Source organism: Carassius carassius, chromosome 11 (genome assembly GCF_963082965.1).
Source record: "Carassius carassius chromosome 11, fCarCar2.1, whole genome shotgun sequence".
NCBI lineage: Eukaryota > Metazoa > Chordata > Actinopteri > Cypriniformes > Cyprinidae > Carassius > Carassius carassius.
This window is the reverse complement of record NC_081765.1, coordinates 27,657,233-27,677,605: the sequence shown is the minus strand read 5'-3', so window position 1 is coordinate 27,677,605 and position 20,373 is coordinate 27,657,233. Positions and strand designations below refer to the sequence as shown.

At 37.3% G+C, this 20,373-nt stretch overlaps 1 protein-coding gene across 2 annotated transcripts in view; it reads right to left on the bottom strand.

The window, feature by feature from the left end:
• Positions 1 to 3,409: 3,409 nt before the first annotated feature.
• Positions 3,410 to 20,373, bottom strand: part of LOC132153132 (carboxy-terminal domain RNA polymerase II polypeptide A small phosphatase 1-like) — a 37,044-nt gene continuing 20,080 nt past the window's right edge. Inside the window, exons 2-7 of one of the 2 annotated variants that reach the window (XM_059562396.1) lie at positions 15,007 to 15,161; positions 9,340 to 9,441; positions 7,095 to 7,151; positions 5,470 to 5,562; positions 4,754 to 4,939; positions 3,410 to 4,407 (exon numbers count right to left, since the gene is read on the bottom strand). In XM_059562396.1, coding sequence (XP_059418379.1) covers positions 4,279 to 4,407; positions 4,754 to 4,939; positions 5,470 to 5,562; positions 7,095 to 7,151; positions 9,340 to 9,441; positions 15,007 to 15,161 — 722 coding nt within the window. In that variant the 3' untranslated portion in view covers positions 3,410 to 4,278. Of the gene's footprint in view, positions 4,408 to 4,753; positions 4,940 to 5,469; positions 5,563 to 7,094; positions 7,152 to 9,339; positions 9,442 to 11,210; positions 14,483 to 15,006; positions 15,162 to 20,373 lie in introns of those variants that run through there. The other variant, XM_059562395.1, reaches the window with a different exon arrangement.

The following is a 20,373-nucleotide window of genomic DNA, read 5'->3' as shown; positions in this document are numbered from 1 at the left end:
AATTTCTTATATCATTTTCTTATATAGAAAATCAATCTTTATTTTATAATTCTTTTTTATATTTGTACTTGGGCAAAAAAAGAAGAAAAAAAAACACTTAGTAAGAAGAGCATTTTTCCAGCGTGCATTAATGAAGTGTTTAAAAAGGGGGAGGAGACCGAAATAAACTCTGGGTTTAACGAAGAAAACCTGCTCCCAACCAGGTTAGGTTCATAGTGTAAGTTACCTCTCTTTCAGAAATGGGCTTGACTTACCCTGCTTTCTCATGTTTGACAAACCTCCCATTCTGAAACAGAAAACCTAGAGTTTCCCTCATTTCAGGGTAAACATACTCTTAACCTCCTTTGTGAAACGGGCCCCAGATGAGGAGATGGAGACAGAGGAAGAAAAAGAGGGAAATGTAGAGGCACAAGTGACAGAAAGGGAGCAGGGAACAGCAAGCCAGGAGACAGAGGCTGGTGAGAAAGAGGAAAATGTAGAGGCAAAAGCGTTTTCTATAGTTTTTACTATAACAGCTGTTCTTATTTATTCTGTAGAACAGAGAAGAAAAAGCCATCAGGTTGGGACAACTTAAGACATTTCAATTTCTGATCCCAGAGCTATTATTAGGTGGAAAGAAAATATTTGTTTAACTTTTAAACTTAAAATTGTCTTTTCTATTTTTTCTTTTTCAAAACTGCATCAGAGCATTTGCTGCGGTACATAATACATAATCATCCATATCGATATGCGAATCAGCAAGGAATGCATCACAATATATTGCTGTATTGATATTTTGAACAGTGCCATTTAAAGCCTTGTTCCATGTGCCCCTTTTATACTTTGAGCACCTGCCCCTCCAAAGGTCTCAGCACGGCCCTGGTAGAAGGTGTACATGATGGGGAGTGGGGCTTTGGCTCTCCTCAGTTTGCAGAGGAAGTAGAGACGCTGTTGTCAACACTGCAACCAGAGTTTTTGAAAATCCTCACACTGGCACGCGTTTTAAAAAATGTTCGGTTTCAGTAACCTGGAGCTTCGTTTGCGTGTTGACGAATGGCCAAACCCCGTAGAAAAAGCTAACGTTACGGTTTTAAAAATAACCGCGTCCTTGTTGTGTGGACAGCTAACCTCTATAACCGTTCCATGTTCAAACTTCACACGACGCCGCCACAAGCGATAAAAGGTCGCTAGACTTTGTACTGTAAAGACGCTTGTGGACGCTCCCAGTGGTGTCGCTTTAATGTTATGGACTAGACTGCACATCTGGACATATCTTTAGAAAATGTAATAAAAATTTGTCGCGCAACTCCTTTACCGTACATTCTGTCGCCAACTGTCTCTCGTGTCTCCGGCCCGGAAGTCGTCAGCTCTCCACTGAAAATGAATGGGATCATCTCGCTGTATAACGGGGCTTCAGTTTTTGTCCCAACCAGTTTTCAAATTACTGTACATACTACATAGGCTGCCTAAAACATCAAAAAACAATACGAAGTTTTAGAAAAAGACTGTTGATGATTAGATAGCACTAAATAAAAGTTTAGAAACAACAAGCTTTGCATGAAGTAAAGCGCTGTCCTGTTTCAGGGAAAATAAAGACAAAACTACCATTTCAGAGGTACCTTAAGGTATACACTTTTGTATTAATATGTACCTTTAAAGTATTAATACAAAGGAGTGAATCACTGTATCCAAAAATACTTCGTTTTGATGGCTCTTAATTAAGTGATATTTTAACACTGACTTGAAATTATATATTTTGTCTTGTTTAAATGTAACATTTGCTTAAAGATTATACTATAGCACATTTCATCTCGTTACAGATGAAAAAATATTTCTATATGTAACTCTAGAGGGAGCCTTTAGCCTTCAAATGAACCAATAACAAGTGTTTTTCAGACAGCAAGTTCTTAATTCTAGTCTTCATTTATCTTAATAATGCCTAGAGTGCCTACAAAAAGACTTGCTGTGGAGCACATTAAAATCGACTATGAGAAAACGGATTAATTGCTTATGGCAGTTAATAAAAGTGAAACAACTGACAAAACTACAAGCTCTGAAGCCTTACCACTATCACATTTTTTGTTCAGGAGATCAAAGATACATTGCACATTTCTAATTCAACAATTACACATTAAGAGAAGTTCATTTGTGGCCTCTTTGAGAATATTGAAAAGGCGGCATACAAGCACTACCAGGACTATTACATAACCTCAGAAAAACATGGGTCTAGGTTGGTACTGTTGCGTAAGCAGACTGCAAATCATGTAACTGCACATCCAATACTATTGGAAATACTACCAGAATATAATACAGGGTTTGATTCAAGTACAAAAGAGAAAAATCAATTGTGCTTTTTAAGAATAAAATATCACTCAAGCTGCTCTTTACACTTTTATGAATAACAAAGAAAAAAATATTCTCCATGGCACAGCACTATTTTCATTAATATCACAAATATAGAAAGATGGCAAATGTTTCACCATCACCAAATCTATTTAAAAAGTCAAACACTGAAAAATGGACAAAAAAAAAACAGTATTAAAAAACCATAACATCACCCTTCCACTCTCTCCCAGACACATGAACATCAACATTATTTTCAATATTGGCACTTGCAAAACAATCAACTCAGACAGTTCTGAGCAAGTATACAATCCCCATTAGGAAAACAGTCCATATTAAATGGCAACTAACAAGAAGGCATGTCAACTGCTCATTAACAGGGCTCTCCAGTCCACAGTATGGCATGCTTACGCCAATGCCCAAATCACTTTCTCAATGAACCATCTGACAGCCTAGTGATCTAATGGAGAGTTAAGGCATTACAAGTCGAACGAACATCTGTTTCCACTGACAAATCAAGGTTTGATTCCAGTATTCTTTACTTTTTTTGATTAATATAAAACACAAATTGCATACTGTTATGAATTTAAAACTATACAGTATTAGACAAACTGATTTGTAAATATGACCAATTTGATATTGTCTGAGGAATTTTTGCTACAGTAATTTTAAGGCCAAGGTGAATGACCTGGCATTACACAAAATAAAGCATACTGTATATGATTCAAAAGGTGCATTATCTTAACGTTCTGAATGAAAACGGGCCGTGTGACACAATAAGTGCTGGGCCAGTTTCCCTTTCTTACAAGTGCGGGCTGATTGCATCATTAGTCTTTTTTTCAAATCTCATTGAGAAACTGGAGAAGGGAACAAAAACATGATTTAAAAAAAAAGGGATAATGAAAGCTTGTTTTAGAGTCAAATAAAGTTGGTTAGATAAAAAAAAGACAGCATATTATTCCATGTGATTGGCATTCATGGTTTTGTCCTCACTTGAAGTAAGATCTTGAAGTAAACTCAATAAACACAGGGAATGAGGGAAGTTTAACTCAAGATAGAAACCCAAGAAGAGGAAGTCATTTTCTTAAAAAAAACTGATCTTCTCAAATCACCAACCAAAGGACAATCAACTTGTTTCATTTTAACAGGGCTTCCCTCAACCATGAAAATGAAAGCATTGCAAAGAGGGAATAACACGTTTTTTGGGTGAATCGCACGAAAACATGCCCAGGCCACATTGCCCCCTAAAATCAAAAGTAAAATACATATAAAATGATATTTGCATATAGAAAACAAAGTTGTTTTTTTGTTGTTGTTGTTTTTTTTTTTTTGCTTTGTGAAATTAATTTGATGAAAATTAAACAATTTGTCCCTCATTATTACCATAATACATCTGGACATTTTGCTTTAGCTTTTTTTATATTATTTCCATATTATTTTTCACAATTAGTTTACTGTAATACAGTACGTTTCTTATAAACAAGCATAAATTAAAATGCAGTACAACAAATACAACCATAATATATAAATACAATTTAAATAATATATATTTTTACACATTACAGTATAAGTTAGAATTTTTGCATTATGAGAAAAATTGGAGGGAATGTGCTTAGTTGTCAAAATAATGTCACAAAGGCAAAAAAGCATCTCTCTCATTTCCTTTAAAAAAAAAATTCTATTATTTGACTTCAGGGTGAAATATGGTCTTGGCCTGTTTTCCTGAGATTCATGCAACTGAGTGTTAAAACAATCAGCTTCTTATTGAATGCATGTAATAGTCCTTCACAGTTCTGTCATTCAACTTCTTTTTCTCTATCAAACATCATATGAATGGAATTCTGGGTAGGTGATGAGGACTGAGCTAGTGGCTGGTCCTGTTAGGGGGAAGCAGTGTGGTGCTCCAAGCCCAGCGGCCTCCCTGGCCCCATACTGACAGCTGCCCTTAGTGTTGTGCTAGCTAGTAGTCCTCTGCTGCTTTAGCACAGTGTAGACATTATCCACTTTACTCAGTCTCTCAAAGAAAGGGATGAGATCCAGCAGCTCTGTGTCAGACATGTCATCAAACCAGGAGGCTACAGGTACCTAAACATAACAGAGGAGAGTGTCTGTTAAAACTAATATGAATACTGGGACAAAGCGACAAGCAAATGACAAATAAACTCACACAAGGTTTAACAGGCTAAGCACTGTACATAATACATAATTTGACCCAAAGCAGTTATTTAGTTACATTTATGCATTTAGCAGACGCTTTTATCTAAAGCAACTTCAAGTGCATTCAGGCTATACAATTTTATTTTATTTTTTTTACCAGTCTGTGTGTTTCCTTGGGAATTGAACCCGCAACCTTTTGCACTGCTAACACAATGCTCTACCACTGAGCCACAGGAAAACATGTGCAAAAGAACAAAGAAAGGCAGTAACGTACAGCATTGTCTGGGTGGAAAATGTAGGAGGCTGGCGAGTTGTCCACAATGATGACTTTGTTAAGATCCCTGCCTAGACGGCTTAAGTCCTTGACATAATTTCCACGGTGGAACACACAAGATTCCCGGAAAAGACGGCTTCGGAAAGCTCCCCACTTGTCCAGCAGATCCGAGACGGGATCAGCATACTAGAAAAACAGAATGTGACCGGCACAGTTAGACAGAGAGGCAAAAAAAGTGCCGGTATCAAGTACAAAACCTGCGAATACCTTTCTAAAATATAGCACTCCCACACCCATGAAATTACACGAGTCTTAAGTTGTTTTTGATTAGTGGATATAGAAAACATTTCTTTAAATAATCCTCAATTAAAGGTTCTATAAATATATATATTTGATTGCCATGCTTATCTCGTCAGTAAAGCCGGTTCTGTAATTAATAGTACCGCTAAATCTCCATTGTGTACTTTCAGATGGAAATTATTCAGATGCATTTCATACACAATGAAACATGGCAAAGATATAAAAAAAATATACAAAAAAAAAATCCAGATCTGAAAACATCCATTTTAAAATCATTTGTTGTCCACAGCTGTGGGAACCCTGTAACCATCTTTAAATCTCATACATAGTGTACAGTAAGTAATGTTAAATCCTTTTTATTAATAAACATATTGCTTAATACCTCGCATAGTGCAAAATCCTTTTGCATTTCTTACCTTGGCTAAGCTTGCAGTGAACAACACGCACTCGAACAGTTCACCCATCCGTTTGAGAAACTCGTCAACATGAGGTCTCTTCAACACATACACCTACATTTAGAAGACAGACAGAGGAAAAACAGTTCAAATATGAGTCATTGCTGCAATGGATTCAATTCAGTTACTATCTGTAGGAAGAAACCCAGCATATGAGAAAAACTGGTGCTAAAACAGGTCACATTCATGATGATATATTACTAAATAAATAAGATTTATATTAGCCTACATTTTGATATGAAGCTTCATATAACGATGAGTTTTATATGATCGTACAACGATAAACCCTGTTTTAAGAGAAGCAATAAAACGGGTTGTTTTACTCGAACAACTAGGTCAGCCAAGCTCGTTTATGAAGCTGGTGGTCTCAATCCTGAACCAAGTCATCCCGAATAGGCTTTCCTGACATTACAAGCCTATCCTGGATTACTTGAAACAGGCCAAAGCCTTATCTGTCTTCAGTCTTCAGTCTCATGGTGTAACTGGGACTGTTGGCCTTTAAAGGGCCAAAGCACCATACTCTCATAGCCTGAGTGAGCAACAGACACACTCTGAGGAGAGATTGATGGCCAGTGACTTCTCAGAAGCCAGTCAGGGTTTCTCCATTTCGTCAGGACCTAGAAATAGCCACCTGCTGCTCTGACCCATCAGTGGAGATGGCAACGATACTGTCAGGTAGCACACCCAACTTAAATGGCAATATGTAAACAAGAGATAAAGTTTGTGTTGTTCAACACTGCGCAACAGTAGACAGACAAATAGAGGTCACAGGTTAACTTGGACTGCATGATTAAAGAAGCTTGAATGCAGATTTTTTTTTATTTGATATATATTCTATCACAATTGTTTTGTTCTAATGAACAAATTACATTAAAGTAAATACTTATTCTGTGTGGGACAACTGCACGCCTTTTTTTAAATGTATGTATGTATGTATGCAGGAAGCCAGTAAAAACATGACAATGCTCACATTATAATCAACAAAGCTGTTACTGCAGATGATCACAGTCTCACACACTGAGAACAGAAGTGATACTTAAAACGTTCGTCCAATTAGGATGAGTAATGACAGGCCTACAGACTTTTTAAAAACCTTATGAGTGACCACTGCATTCATGTGTATAATGGGCTATGATTGGCTGCAATTCTCATCCATTGCCAAAAATTGTAAATACATTAATCTGATTGAACACTGTAATTCAGGACTTTCAACTTGGAGTCTGGGAACGAAAAAAAATACAAATAAATAGTAACATTACCTCTACAAGTTGGTAGAAAATGTTTTATTTTCCTAATAATATTGTAGTTTACTTTGGCTTCAGTAAATTAAGAATATAAGGCCAAATTATAAAAAAATAATATTCACACACACACTTTTTCTTTCAAGAAAAGTTTCTTCAGGATGTCATATTTCTAGGATATTGGCATCAAAATGGGCATCTTTCATTATAAACGCAGTTATAATCTTGATCTTTTTTTCCTAGATAATAGTGCAGGCCTACGGCGAACAATTTTTTTTTTACAGCCTGACTTTCAACTGCTTAATTATTTATGAAAACCCTTGTATGAGAACAGGTTACGCTCACCTGATGTACTGTTCCATCAATTTCCACTGGAATGATAAAGTCAGCATTGTTTATCGGCTGGGAAGAAAAAAAAACAAACAAAACTGAACCGTTGCAGGCAAAAGAACATATGTTCAATCTATATTGCAGGTGACTGAATCAATGACTGACAAGAAGTTAGTGAACATGAAAGACCCAGCAGGTTCCAGTCATTATTTAAAACACTGCCACAGACCCTGAGAGTGCTCTTTAGATAGGCCTAGTAACTCAATCTCAAATGTTAAGATAATCACGTTTATGTGTTATAGAGATGTCAGGACAGCATGACCTACATTCACAGATGTGGCATGATGTAACATCAAGCTGTCTTGTGCTAAAAGATCACACTTGTTTCACTTTTGACTTTAAAAGGAAAAATTCATTCCAAACATGAAAATCTGCCATGTGACTCTGCAGTACATTCTCTGTCTTTTAAAACCTTGACGTTTTTGTGAAGAACAGACTGACATTGAAGTCACAAATAAATAAATATCAGACTAATGTGTGCTGGTGTCAGGGTTTTTTAGTTTGTTTTTTTGGTCCTTTCGCAGTTAGTGTTTACTCAGAACTGTTGCTCGTTTGCAAAGTGTAATTCTCCGCTTGTGTTCCACAGTAAGTAAAACAAGAACAGCGTATAGATTTAAAACATGAGGGGAAAATAATGACATTTCTAATAATGACCTACTTTTAAACAAACAGCTTATATTTAATAAACTCAATATACTCAAAGTTCACTCTCTGATTGCAAGTAGTCATTAGAACAGTGTCGCTGCGAAAACTCCCAAGAAAACATTCCTTTTCTTCCTGGCTTTCCCAAATTGTGGACATAGCACATTAATGATGTAATGCACCAGGAGAACAACATTCTTCCATAAGGAGTCAAATAAGGGAATGCCACATTTCTCCAGAAAAGTGCATGCGTGTGTGTAAAAACAAACTGCACTTTCTCTAGTCAACTTGATGTCAATTTGTATTTAAAAAAACAAAAAGTATTGTATAGTATTGTATTGTTTTTCTACGAACGTTTCCTGCACCCTCCCATCATCTGCTACTGGTTGTACAAACAGAAAGTCTGGTCTCAAACTAACGCCATTGGTTGAGTTTGTTGCTGGTCAGGCAGCTCAAAATGATAGCATGATAGCATCACAGAGCCACAGTTTGTACCACAGAATGTATAAAAACATGGACGTAGTGTCCGTGACGTCACTGGCAGTTTTCTGAAGAGCGTTTTTGAAGCTCAAAGTGGGCGAAGCGAGCCACTCCATCTTGGTGCCATCTTTGCAGCGCGTCACTCCCAGATAAACGAAAATGGGCAAAAAAGCGGGATGCTGGTTGCTGAAGCCACGCCCACCTGTACACAGTGACACCGACGGCAGTGTCCGCAGCGGCAATCCATGTGTCACTCAAGTGGCCACGCCCTTAATTATGCAGAACTTTAAGGCTTTATATAATTTAAAGGGATGCCTTATTAAAAAATTCACCCCACTCACAGTTGTCATGAAGGGCAAATATAGGGCAATATAGACCAAAATAATTTTTTGAACCAAGCTGTAAAAAAGTTTTTTTTCTGCTGTAAAGTTGGCCATTTTAACATGGAGAGTCTATGGGATTGACTCTCTTTTGGAGCCAGCCTCTAGCGGCCAGTTGACGAATTACAGTTTAAGTCACTTCCATGTTGGCTTCACGAGAGAGAGACGCTTGGTTTGTACACTTTTCAGAGTTGTCGATGCACATTAAAGGATAGTTAAATCAGAAATTAAATTTCTCTCATCATTACTCACCTTTATGTCAGACTCGGTGATATTTTGAACAATGTTTTTGTCCATATAATCAAAGTCGGTGGTGCCCAAAGCAAACCAACACTTGACCCAACTGATTATCATTGTATATACAAAAAACACTGAAACATTCTTCTTAATATTTCTTATAAGTACAGCAGAAGAAAGCAAGTCTTACAGGTCAATGACAGAATTTTCCTTTTTAGGTAAACTATCCCTTCAAACTGTCAAACAGGAGAACATCAGATAAATGACACTTCAGCTTTAAAGTTTGTGATGTGAATGCATGCAATGGTGTAAAATATATATCTATAACATTTGAGTCAAGTGTATCTCATATCCACGATATGATTAGTTGGACTGCCAACAGCACATGTGACATATAGTTAATTCACACCCGCTGCCAGCAATAAAGTGATGGAAAAACAGGGCTCAACACATTGACTTACCTTGAAAGAACTGTGGACTAGTGTTTCATCCAGATCAATGACTACACAGATCTTCCCTACATCTTTAGACTTTATCTGTGGAAGAAGTGGTTTGGCTGGGACCTGTAATAAACATTTCAAGGACACTGGTAAATAAGTAGCTGTAAATAAGTTGTCATTTACAACAAGCTATTTAATATTATAGCTTCTTATGTCACAGACATTATCATACAAATAAAGACTGAAATTGCATGTCAGCTATACAAAATTTATGTTTTGGATTTTTGCATCTTATATTATGTATCTTAGTCTGTTAGTAGACAAGAAACCTAGTTGAATGGATAAAATGGGTAGGGCTATCTGGTGCGACGCATGTACTGCATGATGGACAGTAAAATGTGTCAACTGGTAAAGATTTTATTTGAAATTCTATACGTTTGCCTGAGTATCTATTGAGGGAGAGGGTTGCATCACATTATTTAGAGCTATTAAGTCCAGTGTAAAAATGTGAGAGGTATAAAGTCATATGGAAAAATGCAAAACACTAAGCATGATGTGTCCAAAATTTCAAGAGAATTTAAAAGAAACATACATTTTAACACTAGTTTAACTGTTTGAGTTCTTTTGTTTTAACTCAGGTACTAGCCTATGTCACACTTTAATTTATTGTTCTATGTAGAAAATGTAGAAAAATTAAATAGAAACAAATATTTATATTTCATTCATTGGAAGTCATTACCAAATGGTAATATACATGTATTTTTTATATATATATATATATATATATATATATATATATATATATATATATATATATATATATATATATATATATATATATATATATATATATATATGTAAACATTTAATGATCCTGATGATCCATTTGAGCTTTTTGTGCAATAAAAATCTAAAAAACATTGATTGGGTTTACTAGTGAGAGCAGATCCTTCCTTTTCATTTGAACTAATTATGATTTTTACTGATCTAAGCACCCTGTGGGTTAGGGTTATCATTTGAGCACAGTAATTTCACTTTTGTTTTGTTGTTTTTTGGGATTCAAATGGTTTTTCCATTGAACTTCAAGGGAGAAAAAATATAAAATTATATATATATATATATATATATATATATATATATATATAAAAAATTTATATATATAAAATAATATATAAAATAAAACTATAATATATACATACTACCCCTACTGGGGCTGGACTATTTTTTTTTTTTTTTAGTTTTTTTTAAGAAATCTCTTGCAAATTATTATTTTTTTTTAACTGACTCCAAACTTTTGCACAGTAGTGCACAATTAACATTATGCAAATACACCATGGTAAGACTTTGGTCGCAGAGCCCAACCCAAACGGTGTATTAGTTATAGACATGAGTATCCATAAGGGGGCATAAGGTAGCTCTTTTAGCACTAGCATTCCATAAGCAGAGGAAGATCAAGTGACTTTGCTTCAGCTTGGTCGGGATATCAAAGCTGCTGTCAAACCAATTTTTCATCGAAAAGTATACCGTGCACACACAGTCTGAAACAGACTCTGCCCTACGTTTACAGAACGAACATCTCAAGACCTGCAGGCTCTTCCGGATCCATTACCAAGTCGAAGAGTGTACAGATGACTGATTTAAATAACAGAACATAAGACATGGAATCAGATCCCAGCATGGCGTCTTGTTTTAGTTCTGTTGCTACTGACTACATAATAATTAAAATCCCAAGCAAAAACAGATATGGCAAGAATGTCTGGCAACTCAAAACAGAACAGACTAATTGTGTTCTTTTACAAACAAAATGTTTTGACATTGAACGATCAAATTCATGCATAGACTTTTAAACTCCTTAATTCAATCAACAAGTGTCTCCCCTAAGAAAAAGGTACCTGATCTATGGGTGGAAGACAGAATTCACAATCACAGTCCTCTGGGTACTCTTCGTCTTCAGATACATCACTCTCCTCATAAGAATGACTCTGCTCACAGTTTTTTTGGTCAGACTTAAATAACGTGTCTTGTTCAGATGTTTCACTTCTTGCAACTTGATGTATAAGTTCCTCTAATTTTTCATTTTTCTGGTGCTGCTCAGACAGACCATCAGTTCCAGGAGGATCAAGAAGCCCACAGGGGTCTTTTGGCTCGGTGTTAGCCTCTTGATGACCATCTGATACCCAAAGAGTGCCAGTCTCTGCGTTTGACTGCTCCCCAAAGGCAAATGAGACCAGCTGATCAGCAGTTGGGGTCTCTTTACCTTCGTCAAGTTCCTCAGAACATCCCATAACATCCTCAAAGTCAAAAAGGTTTGTTTCATCATCTTCAGTAGTTTCAATCTCTCCACAACAAGGTCCATAAGCCCCCTCAGTTTCATCAAAGTCAGAGTGTATCTCCTTGAGTTCATCGATTTCAACCACAGAACTGAGATCTTGTATATTTTCCGTGTTCTCAGAAGTGTAATTTTCAGTTAAACCCTGACTGACTTCAGTTTCCAACAATGTACTTTCTTCAACAGGAGATTCTGAAGTTTCAGCTCCTTGAAATGTGTCCTTCACAGCACACAATCCTGTGGAATCATCAGATAAACTGTCGAAAGCATTTTCAACCACTTCTTCAAGTCCATAAGCTTGAACAGCAGCAACACAAGACCCTTGCACATCCATATCAACATGGGGTTCAATGACCTCTCCATTTTTGTGGCAAAGTTCATCAAACCTGCCCTCAGAATACAATAAGAAGCATTCATCCATAAAACCAGGCCCATAATCTTCAGTTTCATGGACCTCATCTGGTTTGGCACATTCATGGATCTGACCCAGGTCGAGTCCAACAGCTACAGCTTCAGCATACGTTTTACTGCTTTCCTTTCCTGTCACTTGTCGCCCGGAATCAATCTCACACACTTCTTCACAAGCACTTAACCTTTCCTGTGTATACATACTGTAGTTCTTCTCCTTACCTTCATCAGGGTACTCATCTGGCTGCAGAATTTGAATCAAGGACTCATCATCCTCCGTAAGATTTTCCTTCTCACATGGTTGATCTGAGAAGATTTCAAACGATTCCGACTCAACAAAACTTTTGAATGATTCAGTTTCAGAGCTACCTTGACTTTTACCATCCATGCAGTCACCATACTCCTCCTCGCTTGATTCATCTGAAGAACCCGCCGCTGTGGTCACTGCATCCAGGGAGATGACCACATTCGAGTGGTGTTCAAACTTAACCTCCTCATCATCAGCAAGTTGAAAAGATTGAGGAGTTTCATCATTACAACATTTCCCGGTCTCCAACTCATCACATTTTCTACAGAGCTTCCTACATATATCCAAAGTTTGAACTTCACGCTTGCAATCTATGACTTCAGGGATTTCTACCTCTCCATTTGACTCAAGGATTTCAGCAGCAAGACTTGAAGTCTCCTTATTATGCCTCAAAAGAGCAAGAAACTGAGAAAGCCACCGAGCTTCAAAGGTTTCCATTGATCCAGAAAACATGGCATCGGACTGAGATGGTTTCCTTACCTCAGTTCTGCTGATATGATTAGGCAAATTTTCTTTGGTAACATCAAGGATGTGAAAGACAGAGCTGTGTGTTCTTGAAGACTCTTCTGCAAGTCTGCTTTGATGTGGGCCCTCAGAATGGTCAATGCGTACAGCGGGAGTGCATTGTTCACGCACATAACCTTTCTCAAAACTCGTCCCACAGCTTGTGCATTGCTCTAAAACCTTAAAACATAGAGAGGATTTGCTGTGCTCAGAGAGTTGGTTACAGTCTTGATGCCCTTTAGTTGGGGAGTCAAAGGTCCAACTACAATCAAAGGTCTCAGTCCAATCATCTAGGCTGTTTAACAGAACTCTGTCATCAGCGGTATCCATTTGCCCAGTAAGCTGTGTGTGCTCAAGGGACACACAGTGGTCAGATGGCTTACTTTTTATATAGTCCTGACACAGTTCAGTGGATTCAAAATGTGTGGCATGGTATTTCTCAAGCTTGTTTTGATTGTTAGGTTCAGACTGTTTAGATGTCTCGCAGTCTTCAGAATCTAGTTCAACTACACCGTTTTGATCAGATATACTGTCTTCAGGACTGCTGTTTTCACACTTGCTGCACTGTTCCTGAAACCCTCCATCACATTCAGAAAGCATTTCATGATCTGAAGGATCTAATTGTGAGGACTCAACATCAACTTGTGGAAAAGAATCACAAAGATCTCTCTCCGTTACTAGTTCTGCATCATCTTGTGGTAAAGTTTCACAATCATCTAGGCTCATCTGGGACAAATTGATTTCTTCCGCATTATCAAGGTGCAAACAGTCTGGGTTAAACTTTACCGGTTCTGCATCATCTTGCAGAATAAACTCACCAAGGTCTGAGCTCATCTCCGATGAGTTTAACTGTACTGCATCATGTTGTTTAAAAGAGTTACAATTACCTAATCTCATTTCAGTTAGAATGATCTGTTCTGTATCATCTTGTTGAAAAGACTCACAATCATCTAAGCTCATCTCAGATAAAGTTAACTGTTCAGCATCATGTTCAGAAATCTCACTTTGATCACTTTGCTCAAATGCAATGCTAAGTGCATTTTGGCTTATTTCAACCAATTCAACTGAAGAACTGCTTATTTCAAAACACTCACTGTGCTCAGAGCAGCTGTCCAACAAAGAGCTGTATCCAGATGAACTAGACCGATATGAAAATTCACCATTGATTTGACCATTTTCAAAGCAAATCCCATCAGCCTCTTTCACCTCGATGGCATTTTGGTGTGCCGTGGATTCAATAAGTGCTTCTTGTTCTGTGCACATTTCTGCAGCACGTTCCAAAGGCTGGTTTTCCTTTTTAGGATCTCCTTGTCCAGAGACCTCAGAATGGCCAAAGCATAGTTCAGCGGGCATGTTTACTTCAGAGTGCTTGCTTTTAAAAAAGGCAGAGGATTCCAAGTATTTAGTAATGTTGCTTTCGGCAAAAGACATCCGTTCTCCGAAACCCTGGCAAATGTCAGAAGAAGGGAAACACTCCAAACATTCTCCCATAAGTTTGCTTTCTCCAGAGAGCCTGCAAGGAGAGTCAGAGATCTGCATTGGAAGAGGAGGCGCACAAGGCTAAAGGGGTTCGTTGAGCCCACAGCCTGCCTGAGACACTTAACGGTTTGACATGACAGAGGGGTTGAGACTCCACTGAACCCTGCACTCAGCCCGCCTTCAGGACACCTACCAATTTATTTTGGTGCTTCAGAGACGTGACAAATAACTCCTGGTGTATCAAATCACTATAAAAAGCTGAAGTAAGGCATAAATCTGAATCAGACACCTACAGCATCTTGACACCTGATCTACTTGTAGTTGTTCACAGCCATGCTTTTTTCCCTGAATAATAAGTTCATTGGAATTATGAGTGGCAACAGTTTTTCTTTTTTTTTTTTGCTGAAAAGTATTTAGGGTCTCTGGTACATGAATACCAATGTGATTAATTTTCATCATGCTATATTCAACTCGTAAACAGGAAAAGAAATGCGCAAAAGCTAGCTTGAGGTTTTGGTTTCCTCACTATCACAGCTGATCATGTGGCTCTCGGCCGTGTAAACCACGGGCTAGCCAGTTTTCAGAAAACACTAGAGAGTACAGGGTGGGGAGGCAATGGGAAATCAAAATAATAAGTTACCAAAACAGAAATAACTCTTACTTTTGAGATGGTTCCATTCTCTTCCACCAGCAGCGGGGCGTTGTTATTGACAGGCACGTGATCCGTTTCGTCATGACAAAGGCAGCAGAAGAGACTGTGCAAAATACCACGACTGCGGGGTTTCTTCGATGAGGATGCAACATGTGGAGAGGCACCTGGGAAACGAGAAGCAATCATATCACACCAACAGCTACCCTGCTGTTCACCGTCATATATCTTTGCATACATGATACACTCGGCTATTTCCGACAGCTTACGCATGTTATGAGATTACTGTATTCCCATGTATAAATGATCGGTAATAACTGGTCTTATATTACATATACACAGATGAGTGCAAACATCAGAATAAAACAAACGGATACAGAAACTTGCCAAAACGTTGCAAAAACATTTTTGTAATTATATATCGTACCTTAAATTAACACCAAATCCTAAGAATGTCTAAGTCACATTTTGAAATATTGATTAAAACAAGCAGTGTTCTTACAGTGTTGTAAAATCTTTCACTGAAAGCCTTTCCATAACTGCTTTTTTAACTGTATAGGATGAAACAACATCTATGGATTTTTGAAAGGGTGGAGTGGAACTTTTATTGGAAATAAAATTGGAAAATTGGAAACACACGTCACACCCATGAGCTCCCCAAAACTTATTACAGAATCTTAAAATCAGCATACGACAAACAACACCAATGCTTTTGAGTCCGAAACATTTTGAGGGGGAAAAAACAATTTTGCATACTTGTTCTGCACTAACTATTCAACCACTAAAAAATTATTAAATAGGCCTAGCACAAATTGATTGTTCTTTGTATCTCTGCTAAGAATCTCACATTTTACTTTTTTTAATTTTCAATAGCCCATTATATATCATAGAGGGTTGCAATAGGGTTCTGCCCGGCAAAGTAAAAAAAAAATACACCATATCAACTCTTAAGTTAACTCTAAGACTGTTCTGAAGTATTAAAAGAAAAGACACATTTAATAATAAGTCAGTATTTCCAGAAAATATTTTGATTTGGCTTTAATACGGCAAGAATAAAAAAGGCAAATTATTTAATTTCACGGGTCTTTAATTATATCACACTTTTCCTTAAATAATATGACAAAATTATCATATCATATTTTTTTTTTTTCATGAAAATCGCAACTTTTACCAAAAATTTTGACATTTTAAATTTGTTACTAAAAAATAAGAACAAAAGATACACATAACAAACACATAATATACAAATAAAACAGTGTTTTATTTTTCAGGTACAGTAGGTGTATTTAGTTGTATCATTAAAGAAATTGAATGAATAAATATAAAAGTAAAAAACTATATACACTTCACTGTATAAATTACACATTGATTCTTATTAAACCAACTGTATTAAAGTTCTTAAGTCAAGAGCAGTGAGGGATTTTTATCTTTGTGTTTTGTTAACCATTAAAGGGATAGTTCACCCAAAAATGAAAATTATGTCATAATTTACTCACTCTCAAGTGGTTTTACACCTGAATGAATTTCTTTCCTCTGTTGAACATTATTGTTCATACAATATACTGTTGATTACAGTTATTTTGGAGAATGTGGGCAACCAAACAGTTGCTGGTCCTCAGTGACTTTCATGGTGTTTTTTTTTTCTTCACCAGCAACTGTTTGTTTACCCACATTCTTCAAAATATCTTTTTTTTGTGTTCAGCGCAAATTAATACAGGTTTGGGACCACATGAGAGTGCATAAATAATGACAAATTTTTATTTTAAATGACAAGTGGCAGCATGTTTACTACAATTAGGGCTGTCGCGATAACCGCAATATTGTAATACCGCGCTATTGACAAGCAAACCACAGAGGAAAGATAGCAACCGCAGAAACCGTGGCAACCGCAGTGTTCAGTTTTTTTTGATGAGGCTGTGGCCTTCTTGTTTTTTCAATTTGTCACTGTGCATTCAAATGTTAAATAAATTAATGATACAATATGGTTACAACTGTAATTTTCTCGCGAGCCGTGATAGCTTTATGGTGCTTCGGTTGTTTTGAATAGGCCGGCTGAAAACGATGGGAGGCGCTCGATCTCGTCCCAAAACCTAATGTCACGTCGCCAGTTTGGGAACATTTTGGCATTCAACCCAATGAAAAGGGCGACCCAGCGAATATAGATGAGCCGATATGCAAAATTTGCTGCAAAAAGGTTCCTGTGACGCAGCAATACATCTAATTTGAGATCATCGGGACATTCTAAAACGCCTAACGTGGTTTAATGTACTAATACAGTGATATTAACAGACCAAACTCACTAAACATCATATTAATAAAGTATACTATCTACAAAAAAAACAGATGATCCCTGAATATGAATTCAACGCGTTTAATAACACGTTAAGCCTTTTCCTCCCATAGAAAACCATCATAAGGCTTAACGTGTTATTAAACGACTTGTTTTTTTTTTGTTTTTTTTTACATCGTATACTTTATTAGTATAATGTTTAGTGAGTTTGGTTTTTAAAAATCACTGTCTTAGTACATTAAGCCACATTAAGCGTTTTCTTAATGGTTTTCTATGGGAGGAAAAGGCTTAACGTGTTATTGTTGCATTCATATTCAGGGCTCATCTGATTTTTTTTATAGATAGTATACTTTATTAGTATGATTTTTAGTGAGTTTGGTCTGCTAATATCACTGTCTTAGTACATTAAGCCATGTTAAGCGTTTTTCACGGTAAGCGTTTTAGAGTGTCCCCTGTCATCCAGCGCAGCTGCCCCCTCAAGCATCAGGTCGTGGAGCAACATCAAAAAAAACAGCTGAGACCGGTACCGGCCGACAGTTAGGAGTAGCTGAAGCCTTTGCGAAATCTGTAAAATACAGCCATGAAAGTAACAGGCATACCTGCTGAAGTCAGTGTCCATACCCAAGAGAGCGTGAGCAGATAACGAGCTCACACATGCTATCTGCTCGAGGAGTGCATCTCCAACTCCAACGCGAATCCACTGTCCTGGTGGGCCAGTGGTGATGCGATAATCAGTCTAGATTTCCAAAGTCGCGCACAAATACGTGTAATACATGTTAGAACTCTTAGATTTAAAAAAAAAAAAAAATTATTGGAAAACGCATGTTCTTGTTGCTGTTTGGCGTTTAACAATAAACAAAAATGTTTTCAAACGTGTCTCTCTGTCAGTTAACAAAGCAACAATATATGCTACAAAACTCAACGATAGAGTTTTGTATGCAGCAAAATCAGGATAAATTAGGTATGTAAAAAAAAAAAAACACGGCGGTAATACCGCATATCGCGCTATTGGGCCACCCATAATAACCGCAGGGGAAATTTCTTAACCGCGACAGCCCTAACTACAATTAGCCTGCTGTCACTTTAAGAACTGCTCGCATCTAATATACAGACACGTATTTGTTTTTCTCTCAACTGTGTACTTTTACTTTCGACACAACCAAGTGTTTATATGTAAAACTTGAGTGTTTAATGAATGTATGTCATGTTGTACAGTATATTGAGAAGGAGGCGACAGATCTGTTACTAACAAAATGTGTGCTGTAGCAGGAAAATACGATATTTCTTCAAAAGAAGATTGTGGAGACATTTTTTTCTTCCACAATCAAAAATCGTGTTATCGCACACCCCTATAATGAAAATATATAACCACCTCTATATTTCAAGGGAATTGCTTTGCAAAGGGTATCATCATCATATTTGGGGGTTCTTGGCATCAAATAGTTTGAAAATCAGTGTTAGGGTACACAAACACAAAATTATTCGAAATGACCATGCCTGCTGTTTGCTAATAAGCAAGATATTTGTCACCAAATACAGCAGACAGAGACACAGTATCCGTGAATAGTGACACATTACAGGGAATCCACGTGATTATGGATCTATGTTGGGCTCAGGGCAACAGCACAGCACTGGGCAACTTACAAGAGCGAACAACAGCGACGAAAGCAAGACAAAATCTTTGACAAATGAGGCCAAGACGGACAAGGCAGCTGTCAACAGGGAAGATTAGCAAGCCATTCAAAATTCAAACTTAAAGCTCATGTATCAAACCGAGCTGTAATAAACAAGTTAGTTAAAACATCCAGTACTTTTATTTAAATACTAAAAGCACATTATTGTAACAGTAAACGAATATGATCAGAAACTAAAGGCTGAGTTTTCGTTTTAAATTTAGAGTAGCCTATTAGATTTATCTTCATTTCGATGTGTCCTTTAACATAAAAGTTGCCCTTAAAACCAAACTTAACCAAAAGAACATATATGCCGTGAGCTGCCAGCCCATCATCAGGATATAAAACACATCTCTTGACCTTAAAACATAAGATATACATTGACTTGTCAACGATGCCACACACACGATAACCGTGCATGTGACCCCCTGTAAATATCCAGAGAATCTGACAGGTCATAATAGTGATACATCGCTAAGCGAGCACACCTGCATCCTGGCACAGGACGGGAGAGTGACAGGTTTACAAAAGTGAAGAAAAGGGCAGGTGAAGAAACTGCATCCATCGCTTCACGCTGACTCCTCTGATATTATACATCAGAGGACTTTAAATAGCACACGTGGGCAGCTGTTGACAGTGGTTAGTGATGGCATTCTACACAAATATAGACCACACCATAAACGGAATCGCAAAACAAAACTTTGTTGTGTTCCCAGCGCAGGGACGGGAGGGAATGGCTCAACCATATGTTTATCTCATGCTGTACATATGATACCTTGATGGACACTTTGATGAAAGACGGAAAAGTTGTAACCTATTAGCTTGGAGCAACAAACCCCAACTTGTAAACAGAAAAAGACCAAACAGATCTGGCAGAGACAATTATAAGGAAAACCTGACTCCTTGGCATTCTATAATGAGACTGATAATTAGGCTTCAACTTTTTCACCCCAGCCAGTTTAGTTTCTGTCCACATACTTGAGGGTGGCTTGTCTGGGTCCCAGAGGGTCCCCATGCTATTCCAATCCCGACGGACAGAAGCCACTCAGTGACTGACTTTACGATGGTGACACATGATCCTACTTTATGAACTCGCAACTTGTTTCATGCCACCCCTCGATGAAGAAGGGAAGCTAATTTGGGTGACATTGCACATACTTTGCAGGAGTCCAATGAAGGGATCTAGACTAACTTATGACAAAACTTTAAATTTTGTCCAATTAAATGCACACTTAAAATCAATAATTTAAGATTACTACAACAATATACACAACAACGTTACGAGGGAAAACAAAACAGTGACCTTTTCATACAACCAAGGATCATTAAAACAGATTTTACACAGATAGAAAAGTCCACATACTGTGGTATCTATAATGTGGTTTTTTTACTGCATCTAAGTATCATGTTATATAT